The 14,620-nt window shown below is 42.5% G+C and overlaps 1 protein-coding gene across 1 annotated transcript in view; it reads left to right on the forward strand.

Moving 5' to 3' along the window:
* The window catches only part of cica (capicua transcriptional repressor a), a 55,238-nt gene extending 42,495 nt beyond the window's left edge, over positions 1-12,743 (forward strand). The window contains 7 exon segments of the mRNA XM_053334408.1: positions 3,619-3,925; positions 5,182-5,363; positions 6,409-6,548; positions 7,303-7,454; positions 8,463-8,597; positions 8,685-8,810; positions 9,322-12,743. Of these exon segments, the coding sequence (XP_053190383.1) occupies positions 3,619-3,925; positions 5,182-5,363; positions 6,409-6,548; positions 7,303-7,454; positions 8,463-8,597; positions 8,685-8,810; positions 9,322-9,599 (1,320 nt within the window). The 3' untranslated portion in view covers positions 9,600-12,743.
* The last annotated feature ends 1,877 nt before the right edge of the window (positions 12,744-14,620 follow it).

The following is a 14,620-nucleotide window of genomic DNA, read 5'->3' on the forward strand; positions in this document are numbered from 1 at the left end:
TGCACCCCTTGGCGGGCGGGTTCTGGCTCACGGGCCGCATGTTTGACACCCCTGCTCTAAGGCAAAGACATTGAGAGCAGGTTTTCAGCCACTGACTGTTAGACGGTCATTCTGAGATATTATGTGTTAAGCTTTAAAGAAAGAAAGAGAGAAATCAATATTTTCCTTTCTTGGTGCTATTTAAGCCTTTTAGAGTCTCAGGGAATAGACCAAGAATACAGTTTTAGACACTCGGGTCATTTGGCTGAAATTATTCGTGGTAATGTGTCAAGTACATCTCTCCAAAAAATTCTTTGATCCTTGGACGAACCCTTTAATCAGTGAAACAGTTTGCCTTTTTTTTTTTTTTCTCCATCCAATCTCCATGCAAAGTTATCCAAATACACTATAAATATCAGTTATATTAACCTTTGTGTTGTCCTCCCGGGTCAAAATGACCCCGTCTGTTTTGACTGTTCCTTCTTTCCTCCTTTCCTTCCTTCCTTATGTCCTTCTTTCCTTCCTTCCTTCCTTCATTCCTTCCTCCTTCCTTCCTCCCTCCCTCCTTCCTTCCATCCTCCTTTCCTTCCTTCCTTCCTTTCTTCCTCTCTCCCTCCCTCCCTCCCTCCCTCCTTCCCTCCCTCCTTTCCCTTCCTTCCTTCCTTCCTTTCTTCCTCTCTCCCTCCCTCCCTCCCTCCCTCCCTCCTTCCTTCCCTCCTTTCCCTTCCTTCCTTCCTTCCTTCCTCCCTCCTTCCTCCCTCCCTCCTTCCTTCCGGCCATCCTTCCTCCCTTCCTTTCTCGTGGTAATGTGTGCCTTTAATCAGTGAAACAGTTTGCCTTTTTTTTTTCATCGGTCTGGATTATTTGGCGTCTACTGTAAATCATGCAGCAGGGGGACGGGAGTTACATTAGTACGCATGATCCATTTCCTACTACAGGAGTCTAAATCTGGCGTTAATAGTTTGAACCTGGGTTTTATAGCATCTCTGCATTCAAGTCATTACACCAAGCAAGACTCACGCTCTCTGAGGACTCCTCTGATTTAGTTTTAAGTAGGTTACAGATTAATAACACTTGACCATGACTGCTGCTGGAATAATACACTATCATTTCTTCCAACATGGACATAGAAGTGAGTGATTTTGTGTCCTTTTGTTATATAACTCCTGAGCTGCAGACACTTGAAGAAGAAAATGTGTCAAAGGGAGATTGTGTTTATTCTTTAGAGTCTCAAAGGTCAGAAGAAATGTGTCATTATAATATCTGATCTTGTTATCAGCTCATGATTTGAAGAAGGGATCATGTGTTCCTGGTTTAAATCTCTTGTAACCCCATATAGGAATAAAAGAGGATATCTGTATAAATGACTTTGTACTTTTAACCAGACTTCAACTGTGTTTCTCTCTCAAAATAGGCAAGGCAGTTTTATTTATATAGCACATTTTATACACAATAGCAACTCAATGTGCTTTACATAAAACAGAAAAACATGTCATTTGAGAAACATACAATTAACCCCCCCCCCCCCCCCCCCACTAATAATAAAAACAAAGTACAGAAAAATAGAACGAGAGAAATCAAAGGAAGGACAGAAGGAAGGAAGGAAAGGAGTAAGGAGGAAAAGAGGAAGGAAGGAAGGAGAGAAGGACGGAAGGAAGGAAGGAAAGAAAGAAAGGAATAAGGAGGGAGGGAGGGAGGAAAGGAGGAAGGAAGGAAGGAAGGAAGGAAAGGAGTAAGGAGGGAGGGAGGGAGGGTGGAAAGGAGGAAGGAAGGAAGAAAGGAAGGAAAGGAGGGAGGAGGGAGGGAGGAAGGAAAAGAGGAAGGAAGGAAGGAGAGAAGGAAGGAAGGAAGGAAGGAAAGGAGTAAGGACAAAAAGAGGAAGGAATTTAGGAAGGAAGGAAGGAAGGAAAGGAGTAAGGAGGGAGGGAGGGAGGGTGGAAAGGAGGAAGGAAGGAAGAAAGGAAGGAAAGGAGGGAGGAGGGAGGGAGGAAGGAAAAGAGGAAGGAAGGAAGGAGAGAAGGAAGGAAGGAAGGAAGGAAAGGAGTAAGGACAAAAAGAGGAAGGAATTTAGGAAGGAAGGAAGGAAGGAAAGGAGTAAGGAGGGAGGGTGGAAAGGAGGAAGGAAGGAAGGAAGGAAGGAAAGGAGTAAGGAGGGAGGGAGGGAGGAAAGGAGAAAGGAAAGGAGTAAGGAGGGAGGGAGGAAGGATGGAAGGAGGAGGGAGCAAAGAAAGAGGGGAGGAGGGGAAGAAGTAAGGAAAGAAGGAACAGTCAAAAGAGACGGGGTCAATTTGACCGGGGAGGACGACAGGAGGGTTAAATCTGCAGTATTTTTTATTGAAAAGAAAAGTTTCATACAGTCATTATCTGTTAAAGCTCAGCAGCAGAAGTCTTTTGAAGAAAAATGGGAAGATTAAAAAAAATCATAGACTACTTTTTAATATACATTTTATGTTTTAAACACTTTTTTTGATGTTTCAATTTTCACGTTTCCTCCATAACCACAGGCACTGAGGGTTTTTAGTTTCTGCTGCCAGGGTGCCCCAGTAGCTGAATTTTTAATATGAATAAAAATACTTAGGAATAAAGATTACGCCTGAAAACAGAAGATTTAGTTTTAACGAACTACAACTCAATCAGATTCTTTCAGTAGATGAACGCTACTCCTTTCATCTCTTATTGGATGCATTAATATTACCAAGATGAATATCCTGTCTAGATATCTGTACATATTTCAATCTCTACCATTAAAGAGCAGCAATGTGTTGGTTTTTAGAGGGAACTTCTACACTTTGGGATGGAATAAAGCATATTCCATCTACTCTATTATCACTATTTCACTATAAACCCAGTAGAGCTCTGAGATCTACCGACTCAGGTCAGATAGTTGAGCCCAGAGTTCAAACTAAACATGAGGAAGCAGCTTTTACACAACTGGAACAAACTACCAGCAGAACTGAAATCATTTTTAAATCCAGGTTAAAAACACTTCTCTTCTCCTGTGATTATGATTGAGCTGTTTTAATTAGACTTCATCACATCAACATATGTTTTTTTGTTTTTTTTTGTCTTTTAAAGTGATTTGTTCAGATAGTTTCTCAGAGGTGGAGAAACAGGAGGAGCAGCTCCAGAGGCAGCGGCATCCAAGGTGCTAGATGGTGCAGAGTCTGATAGAGATCATTATCACTACATCAGTGCAGGGACATTAGTGAAATTACTGTACACAAACAAAGGGGAATTATTGGCAGTCTTTTGGCTGCTACACTGCTCCTATAACACCCCCCCCACACACACACCACCTTTTATACTGTGTGGATAAACTGCTGGGTTGATTTACAGCTTTGTAAAAATATCGATTTTATACTTTGGGAGTAAGAAACAATTTAATTCCATGTCAACTTTTCTCACTCTTTTCACACAGGCTGCTTTTACCTCACCTTCACAGCACATGTTCACTGCTGGCAAAGGCTGTCATCACCTCTTATCTTTCTTGCTCTTCACAAAAAAATACAACACTAGGTGGAGGTGGGAAAAGAAACATCCACTTTTGAAAGAAGAAATAAAACTCCTAGACACCGAGGTGTATTTTCCCCGTCTTAAATCTGTGTACTGACATGCTGTCTTTGCTGTCTTCTTCATCAGGTACTTACTGCCATTTATCCTGCACCAACCGTTCCTCTGGCGACAGGCGTGGTCTCCATGACAACAGTACCGCCCTCTGTGGCGGCTCCAGCCCAGGATGTGTTAAACCCTTCGTCTCCATTGGCGACGGGGGCGCAGGGCTCAGCAGCGGCGACCCCTCAGCCCAGTGCGGCGGCAGCAGCGGCGGCGGTGTTAGAGCCAAAGTTAGAGGTGAAGATCGAGCGTGATCTGGACGCTCTGACCGAGGAGGAAGGGATGTCCAGCTGTGCTCTTAACTCATCCAGCTGCATGAGTAACGCAACAGCAGGTAACGCTCCTGTTTGGTTCAAATTGGTTTGGTTTTAAGTTTCAGTTTAGTTTTTTACTCCCTTTTAGTAACAGATAGGATTGGATGCAATGAAGGCTTCTTTTTGCTCTGAAATCTGAATAAAAGTCTTCTTCTTCACTGACATCAACATGAACCCGTCCAATATCTGATTCTTGGCTCCAGTTTTCAAGCTTGGCTGCAGAAACAACAGATATTTTTCTAAATTGTCCACTGGAATCAGTTTGTCTATAAATCTGAGTAAAGAAAATGAACATACTGTGGTTTCATGATGAGGTCTGTTTCCAGTGAATGAGCCCCCTGATTAAAATCTTGAAATGAAACTAAATTCGCTGGATTAACGCTGATGCCGAAAAAACTAGTGGGAAGTTGTAGTTTACAACCTTTTAAACAAGACTGAGCACTTCTTGTTGCTCTACAAATGTAAACACAAGTTTGGTTATGTACACGAAACCTTCTTCGCTGACATCAACATGAGCCCGTTTTATATCTGACTCATGGCTTTCATTAGTGCTTGCTTCCAGTTTTCATGCTTGGATACAGAAACAACAGATATCTTTCTAAATTGTCGATAAATCTGAGTAAAGAAAATGAACTTGCTGTGGTTTCATGATCAGTCAACTAGTGGGAATTTGCAATTTATAACCTGTAACCCTCCTGTTGTCCTCGAGTCAAGGAAGGAAGGAAAGATGGAAGGGAGGATAGGGGGAAGGAAGGGAGGGAGGAAGGAATGAAGGAAGGAAGGAAGAATGAAGGGAGGAAGGAAGGTAGGAAGGAAGAATGAAGGAAGAAAAGGGAGGAGGGAGGAAGGAAGGGAAGGAAGGGAGGAAGAAAAGGGAGGAAGAAGGAAGGAAGGGTGGAAGGAAAGAAGGAAGGGAGGAAGGAAAGGAAGGAAGGACAGAGGAGGGAAGGAAGTAAGAATGAAAGAATGAAGGAAAGAAGGTAGGAAGGAAAGGAGGGAGGAAAGAAGGAAGGAAGAAAAGGGAGGAGGGAGGAAGGAAGGGAAGGAAGGGAGGAAGGAAGAAAATGGAGGAAGAAGGAAGGAAGGAAGGGTGGAAAGGAAAGAAGGAAGGGAGGAAGGAAAGGAAGGAAGGACAGAGGGAGGAAGGAAGGAAGGAAGGAAGGAACAGTCCAAACAGACGTGGTCAATTTGACCCAGGAGGACGACACAAAGGTTGAGCACAGTAAAGTAAAGCAGTTTTATATCAACGTTTGAAATGATCTGTTATCTGTTCCAGCGAAAATAGAAGAGGACATCGTTCATCACATCAAGGAGGAAAATATGAGAGACGGATACTGCAGAGAGAGACGAAGCGACATGGACGGAGAGCGCGAGAGAGCGATGAAGGAGAACAGCGACAAGAAGAGCAGCAGAGAGATGGACAGAGAGGACCACAGCATGGGCGACAGCAGCAAAGAGGTGATTCATCAACTGTTAAACTGTTACTTTAACAGTTCACATGTGTCTACACTCATTTATCCGCATGTTGGCTTTGGATGTTTAGACGCCGCTTCTAAAAGGTTCATGTCACACTAAAATGGGTTTACTGCAGCGTTGTGCACCGTGAAAAGTGGGGAAGGAAGGAAAGAAGGAAGGAAAGGTGGGAGGGAGGGAGGAAGGAAGGAAGAAGGAAGGGAGGGAAGGATGGAAAGGAGGAAGGAAGGGAGGGAAGGAAGGAAGGAAAGGAGGAAGGAAGGGAGGGAAGGAGGGAAAGGAGGGAGGAAGGAAGGAAGAAGGAAGGAAAGGAGGGAAGAAGGAAGGAGGGAAAGGAGGGAGGGAGGAAGGGGGGAGGAAAGAAGGAAGAAGGAAGGAAAGGAGGGAAGAAGGAAGGAGGGAAAGGACGGAGGAAAGAAAGGAGGGAAAGGAGGAAAGAAAGGAGGGAAGAAGGAAGGAGGGAAAGGAGGGAAGAAGGAGGGAGGAAGGAGGGAAGGAGGAATTTATATACCCATACTAAAATGGGTTTTCTGCAGCATTGAGCAGAGTGAGAAGTTGGGGGAGTTTTTTTGAGGAAGTTAAGAAATATTTGTGAATTTTGCAAATTAGTGATATAACAGGATTAGATCACGGTTTATTTTTCTGCTTGTTTCACACTTACCCCCCCCCCCCCCCCACCACCACACACACACACACACACACACACACACACACACACACACACACACACAGAGAAACCTGTTTCCTCTATCAGAACTTCACTGAAATGAAAACATATAAATTATAAGACATGAGAATCGGCCAATGTGAACACACAAGTGCCAAAAAATAGCTGCCACTGCCAGGAGATAACAACCCACCCCCTCACCCCCACCCCAGCCCCCCACCTTATCCTCATAAACAAACATGTGGTGCCTCTCAGTCTAATTTAACACGTCATTTGGCTGATTTTGACCCCCCTTGACAAATTGTAATTGTACCCTAGCCCACATCAATCTTTCTCTCAACCCTCAACCACTCTCTTCCCCAGGCTGGACCTCGTTCCCCTCCTCCTCCACCACCCTCAGGTTTGGACCCCCCTCCCCCTCCTCCTGCAGAAAGAGAGCCCGCCTCCTCCTCCTCAAAGAAGATCAAGTTCCGACCCCCGCCGCTCAAAAAGACACCTGACTCGTAAGTGGGACAATATATATCTCAATTGGAAGCTCACCTAAGACTATCATTAGCTTTGGGAACTTTGCATTAAACAGATAATTCGGTGTTTATTTGTAATATACTCTTCACTTTTCTTCATCTTCAGCTTTTATAAACATCCAAAAGCCACAGACTTAAGTTATGACTCCCATAGAATCGGTGCCAAAGCAAAATAAAACAAGTCTGTCCTATCCGTCTGGCTTGCTGGTGCTTGTTAGACAATGTTCTGTCTATTTTAACAGTTTACATTTCTCCCAAGCTGAGAGAGCTCAGACAAACAGTAGCTTATCTTCTGTAATTATGGTGTAAAAGCAGCTTGGATAGGACTCCCGTTTATTGAATTTATTTAACGCTAATTTTGGAGCTCCATTTCTTTCTTTTTTTTAATTCTGTGACCGAAACTCCAAATAAAAGTCACGGTGGGAATTCTTTGTTTACCAAATGTGATGTGAGTGAGTGGGCAGAGTGCTCACCGCTTTTATTCTTTATATGAACAGTGGGAAAGAGAGAGAGAGAGAGAGAGAGAGAGAGAGAGAGAGAGAGAGAGAGAGAGAGAAAGCCCTGGCAGAATTCACTCCTAAGGCATGAGAAATGGGCATGCACTGATTTTTATTTATTTGTTATGTCTCAACTCATCCAAGTAGAGGATCACTGGGCCAGCAGGGACTGATGTGGAGGCTGTGTGTGTGTGTGTGTGTGTGTGTGTGTGTGTGTGTGTGTGTGTGTATTGCAGGGTTTTGTCTGAGATGTACTTCGAAGAGCGTTTTGCTGAGCTTCCAGAGTTTAACCCAGAGGAGGTCCTGCCCTCGCCCACTCTGCAGAGTCTGGCCACATCACCCAGAGCCATCCTGGGAAGCTACCGCAAGAAGAGGCGCAACTCCACCGGTGAGACAGAGAGACACAGACACACGGCAACGATGATATATATGCTCCAAAGAAAGCTTTAACCCTCCTGTTGTCCTAGAGTCAAGGAAGGGAGGGAGGGAGAAGGAAGGAAAGGAGGGAAAGGAGCGAGGAAGGGAGGAAGAAGAAGGAAGGAAAGGAAGGAAAGGAGGGAAAGGAGGGAGGAAGGAAAGAAGGAAGGAAGGAAGGAAAGGAAGGGAGGGAGGAAGGAATGGAGGAAGAAGGAAGGAAGGAAAGGAGGGAGGGAGGGAGGAAGGAAAGGAAGAAGGAAGGAAAGGAGGGAAGAAGGGAGGAAATCAAGGAAGAAGGAAAGAAAGGAGGGAGGGAGGGAGGAAGAAAGGGAAGGGGGAAGGAAGGGAGGAAAGGAGGGAGGGAGGGAGGGAGGGAGGGAGGGAGGGAGGGAGGGAGGAATGGAGAAAGAAGGAAGGAAAGGAAGGAAGGAAGGAAGGAAGGAAGGGAAGACGGAAGGAACAGTCAAAACAGTCCGGTAGGGGGGAGGAAAAGACAGAAGGGATGAAGGAAAGGAAGAAGGAAGGAAAGGAGGGAAGAAGGAAGGAAAGGAGGGAGGGAGGAAGAAAGGGAAGGAGGAAGGAAGGAAGGAAGGAAAGGAGGGAGGGAGGAAAGAAGGAATGGAGGAAGAAGGGAAGAAGGAAGGAGGGAAAGGAGGGAGGAAGGAAAGGAGGAAGGGAGGAAGAAGGAAGAGATGGAGGAAGGAAGGAAGGGAGTAATACCTTATTTGGAACTAGACTTTTTTTTTTTTACTTATTCTACCTCGATTTCTTCACCTTCTACCTGCATTTTCTCTCTAATTCTCTCATTTTGTTTATTCATTTTTTCTTTGACCCTTTCTTCTTCATCTTTATAACCCCTCTTTTTCAATCATCCTTTCCTTCCCTGATTGTCCCTAACTATTTCCCCCTCCTTTTTTTTTCTCTATATCATCTTTCTTCACCTGTCATGCCTCTTGTCTTCTCCACCACCACCAAAAAGAGCTGGAACTGACAGCGGAAGACCCCAGCTCTCCGAGGAGGAAGACCCGCCGCCTCTCCAGCTGCAGCTCGGAGCCCAACACCCCGAAGAGCGCCGCCAAGTGCGAGGGAGAAATCTTCACCTTTGACAGACCAGGTAGGACTGTTACAGCAGGTACAGATACAGATGCTGAACTCTGCTCGACAAGGTGAGCTGACAAGTGTCCTGATGCCCCTCCCCCAGGCACAGAGGGAGAGGATCTTCTCGGAGACTTGGACCGGGTCCCGTACTCGTCTCTGCGGAGAACTCTGGATCAGCGGCGGGCCTTGGTTATGCAGCTGTTTCAGGAACATGGCTTCTTCCCCTCAGGTAAAACCAAGATGACACAGTAAGAAGGAGAAATGGAGATTTAACCTTTGATGGTAATTAAACTGTACCGGCTTCATAAAAAAAGTCATGCTCACATAATAAAAAAAAATACCAACCATTAAAAACAGCTTTATTAAAGATTTCCTAAACTTAAAAAAATCAACCCTCTCAATTTGATATTTAGAGGCTCTTAATTATTTGGAGGTTTTTTTTCTCTCTCTTATCGTTAATTATTTCATTAGATATTTCTGTTCCTTTTTATTTAGTCACTGATTAAATGTCAAGTGGATTTTATTAAAATTGTTAAACTGAGCAAGTGAATCATTGGTGGCTGTGTGTGATTGAAACTGCTAAAAAAAAATAGGTAAAAGGCTAAAAATAAGGAAAAAAACTGCAACAATCTGCTGAAATTGCACCCTTATTATTCCCTTAAAGAATAGCATACAGGGTCTATAAAAATAATTAATATCATACAGTGTTTTATTCATACTCTTCTTTCTCCACTCTCCAGCTCAGGCCACCGCCGCCTTCCAGGCTCGTTACTCGGACACCTTCCCCACCAAGGTGTGTCTGCAGCTGAAGATCCGTGAAGTCCGTCAGAAGATCATGCAGACAGCCACGCCCGGAGCCCCCGAGCCCGGAGGGTCGATCGAGGCCAACCCCGCCCCGTCCCACAGCTCCTCTTTCAATCAATCAGCCCGGGAGGACGGAGGGGCGGAGCAGCAGCAGCAGCAGCAGCAGGGAGACAGAGGCCGGAGCCCCGAGGAGCCCAACAGCGAAGGCTCATAGGCTGAAGAGGATGACAAAGCGGAAAAAATTGAGGAGAAGAAGAAGACAAGAGAGCGGAGTGTGTCATCCCCACAGAATATTCTTGTATGTGTTGAACCAGTACTTTGTGGGGTCCGTTCTACTGGCACTAATCTCCACCCAGACCTGGGCAGAAATACATTTAAATATGGTCACAAACATTCAAACTACTCAAGGTGCGCTTGATTTGTCTAATCAGACATTTTTAAAAAAGCCTCAAAAGTGGACAAATCACATGCAAGACATGATGAGTCAAGTGCTTCTTGTAGTATTGTTTCCCTTTTTTCCCTTTTTTTTTGTGTTTTGTTCCAAATATCCAGAATATTTTCAGTTACTACTTTGCCCAGGTCTGCTCGCAGCACATTTGTACAGTAGTTTGTAGTTTGACACACAAACTCTGTGGTACACACTCTCTATCTCTCTGGCACACACACACACACACACACACACACATACACCCTGGTGCATATGTAATCTCCAGCATGCACATGATCCCACACAAACACACACGCACATACACAAACACACACACACACGCACACACACCCTTACCAAATCAGACTGTTACTCTTGGTTGGCAGTTCCCAGGAGCTGCTACCAAGGACCATGACACACAAAGGCACTTTGTCACTTATTGTGCAGATGCAGTTTGCTGTTGCCAGCCAGCCAGCCCTCAGATGCCATTGACTTGACCTCCTTCTTGCCCTTCCACTCCTCAGCACAGTGGTCGGGACACAAATACAACCCCAATGACCTCTACTGATATTCCACAGCCCCTCGATGCTGCAAGACAGACAGCACACACACACACACACACACACACACATACACATACACACATACATATATACAGGCACACACACGCAGTGCATGGGCATATCTGTGCAGTGTGAGCACTTGTATACAACACACACATACACACACATACACACACATACACACACATAGTCAACCCTGGTCTGACCAAGCCATTGGCCTGCACAGTTTTTAGTGATTGTAATGAGAAGACAAACTGAAAGCATGAGTTCTATTCGTTCCTGAAAAACAAAAAGAAGGCAGGAGTTGGGATTTAGTGTGACCAATCTTTGCACCTTCAGTTATTGCCATTTTGAAAGACTTGTGTCCTCATTGGCGGGAGCTGATTATATATGTCTGTATGTCTGTTGGGGTCTCCCATACCCCAAAAACCTGTGTGAACAGGCACCGTAAAGAGATTATGTAAAGAGACTCTTGGTTGTGAGGCTTTGAAGAATCAACGTTAAGTTCGACACTGACCGGCTCCTGACGGAGCTCCAGAGAAAAAGGCAGAAGAAGAAACTGGATGGTGTTCATTGGATGAAAGATTCATGTTCCAACGACAGGAAGAAGACACATAGTAATATTAAATAAGGACAACAACAACATTACAAGCTTACCAACAGAGAGAAAAAGTTTAATTTTAACCAAACTTCTCTGAATCTCCCAGTGGATATGTTGTTGCTTTCTCTCGTTATCGTTGCCGTGGAAATAACCAGTTTTACCGTGGCCTGTTTTTCTCTCGTGGCTCTATTGTGTTTCTTCTCCAGCATAAAAAAAATCACAACAAAAAACAAACAAACTTTGGACTAAGAAGGGGACAAAATCAGTTTGTGGCCCCCCACTTTTAATTGTACCTGGGGTGGTTCTCCTCCCCCCCTCTCCCCTCCCCTACAGTTTCTCACCAGACACAGAAGTGGGGAAGCAGGGGGCGTTTGTCGTTTTGTAAAAACGTTGAAATCAGGTGTTTGCACAATTTGTGCGGCCCTTCTCGTCTGGGACCGCCGCAAGTTAAATCAGGAAAGTATTGTTTTTAGAGATTGTTTTAGTAGAAATAATAACCTTGTTCCATATGTTATCAACCATCTTTTTCCTCCCCTTGTCCCCCCCTTGCTTTTTTCCCAACTTTCAACCTCTTTCTCCTCCCCTCTCTTTACCTCTCTCCTCACCCGGCCCCCCTCCCCTCCTCCCCTCGACTCCTCAAGTGTTGTTAGAAAGTGCCCTTAAGCACTGGTCCCGGGTCAAGCGCTATGTAGCTCAGGATGGTTCTGGTTAGGGTTAGTTCAGGGAAAGCAGATCCTAGACCAGCCCTGGAGGGCAGTCTCTGGAGCCCTCCCCTCTTCCCTCTCTTCTTGACACTTTATCCTTTCCCATCAAATGGTGCAATAGGACATTTATTTTTTTGGGAATGGGTGGGTTATTTTGTTTTTTCGGGGGAAGGCTCTGTGCCATAGATATTAAATCCAGTGCAGTCAGTCAGTGAGAGGAATGAGCTGTTGTGATACTATCTTTAACTATGGTATAAAAAAAAAAAAAAAAGAATCACACAATTATTGTTCTTGTTGAAGAGATAGAGAGTATAACTTACTAAAAGTCAAAGACAATTTTTTGAATAGCACTTTTTGGCTCTTTGCTTCCGTGGTGAAGAGTGGGGGTAGTTATTATTATGGGTATCTCTTTTATTTCTCTGTATACAGTTGGATGTGTGAAAAAAATATATATACCGGTATTTCCATATATGTGCATTTAGGTCTATGTTTGGGTGTGTTTGTATGTTTTGGCACATGCAGGTAGCGTGTTAACATGACCAACCTCTCGTTCTTTCACCACACAGCAACATAATCAATAGTATATTTTTCAGTGTAATCTACATTCTATATTCTACTCTAGAGACAGTATTTTTATAGTCACCATGACTATTTTGTCTGCCATCTTGACTGTTATCAAACCCAGATGATTCAGGATATATAGGAAATATATATTCAGGATATACGATATATAAATATATACATATATATATGAATACACACAGGTAATAGAAGACTATCAGTTCACATCACTTGGGGGTTAGGGCTGTAATGTGTCCATCTGCATGCATGTGCAATAACATGCAAGTGTGCACACACCCAGACAGACATATGTGCATACACACACATGTATGCGTGTACACTGTATGATTGTGCTTAAAAATAAACTGTCCTTACTTTGGAGAAGGAATTTTAGGATGAGCGAGGTGAGTGTTATCTCATAAGCAGGCATGTTGACCATGTGCAATATTTCTAAACAACAACAAAAAAACTAAATATTGAAAATATTAAAGATCTAACACAATGTCTTATGTCCTTGGGTTTATTTTATATTCCTGTATTTCTTTAATGTTTTCATCATTTCTGACCTATTTATCAGTTCACGTTGGTGTCAGATGACAGATGATACGACTCCCTGATTCATTGCAGTGTCCTCTCTGATTCTTCTCTTTTCAAATTGGCTAAAAGAGACAAGAAAGACCATCTAATGCTAATTCATCCTCACCTGAATACATAAGGATCCAGAGATGCAACCATTTCAACCCACTGGGCCAGTCCCTGAAATATACAGTGTGTACCTGTCCAGCTGGTCTTTACCAAGCATCTCTGTGTTAATTAAGAGTATTTATTGGATTACAGTTGTCTTTCAGATTGAGGTTATTTTAGGTGAGTGGTGGGTAAAGGTAAGAGGACTTGATCAGTAGGCTTACCATCACCACCAGCAGCAAACTCATTAAAGAGAGGATGGAGACGGCACTGAGATGACACCGCTGTGTCCCAAATAAGCCGAGAGACCTTTGTCACTTAAATGTGTTGTTTTCCCCAAGCAAGGCATATGGCTTTAAATTGAATAAGATTAGAGTAAAGCCCCTCTTTTAAACTAAATCCAGATGAAGATTTAAACACTGTCCTAAATTTGAACCTTCCTGTGTCAATCGTGGTAGTTTTGAAAAACTATTTTAATTCAATTTGAATTATTATTATTATTATTTAGATATTTTAATTTCTAAATAAGGTGACAAAGTGTAAATGGACCAGCTATACCTATAATATAATCTATTTATGGATTATGGTGGTGGGCAATTTTCAAAGTGAATTAATTGAATCTTTTTCCTTTTTTTGTGGTAATATATCCGGCAATCAATCAATCAAACTTTATTTATATAGCACCTTTCATACAGGCTAGTGTACTTCAAAGTGTTTTACAGTTGATTAAAAGACAAAAAGTGAGACCAATGCATGCAAGAGAAAATAAGGATGATAAAATATTTAGAGACAATAAGGGAAAAGGTTGATCAAAGGTTAGAGTAAAAACTATGTTAAAACAGATTATAAGACAAAATAAACATGAATAAGACTGATAAGAAGATAACATGTGCAGAAGGATAATGATACAATTATCCCATTTCTGCCAATGTGTTGAAAAAAAGATCCAGTAAGTCAATGTGATGTGATACTTTCTCAAAATAATGACTTCTTATATCAAAAATAAGATACTCAAACTCTCAAAATAATGAGATACCAATAAATCATAAGATAAGTCAATATTTTGAGGCACTATGTCCTAATTTTGAGATACTATGTAATTATTGTGATATACTACGTCAATGTTTTGAGATACTAAGTCAATATTTTGCAAACTAGAATGGTATTGATAAAATTATCAAAGCCCATTTACACCAATGTGATAAAAAAAATCATGAGTAAACTTTCTTAAAATAATGAATGAGTATCTCAAAATAATGAGATATTAATATGTCATAAGTCAATATTTTGAGAAAGTTTCTCATTATTTTAAGATACTAAGCCAATATGTTGAGATACTAAGTCAATATTTTAAGTAAGTTTATCATTATTTTAAGATACTATGTAAATATTTTGAGACCCTAAGTCAGTATTTTGGGAAAGTATTAATATTTTGAGAGAGTTTCTTATTATTTTAAGATATTAAGTCAATATTTTGAGACCCTAAATCATTATTTCGAGATCCTATGTCAATATTTTGAGATACCAAGTCATTATATTGAGGAAGTGTCTCATTATAATGACTTACATAAAATTGGTTTACATCACATTGACGGAAATGGGCTTCCATATAAAATTAAATAACATAATATAAAATAGAACACAATTTGAAGCAATAGATGGCCCACTGCTTCTTCTTCTTCTTTCGGCCTACAT

This window comes from Scomber japonicus, chromosome 15, assembly GCF_027409825.1.
Source record: "Scomber japonicus isolate fScoJap1 chromosome 15, fScoJap1.pri, whole genome shotgun sequence".
NCBI lineage: Eukaryota > Metazoa > Chordata > Actinopteri > Scombriformes > Scombridae > Scomber > Scomber japonicus.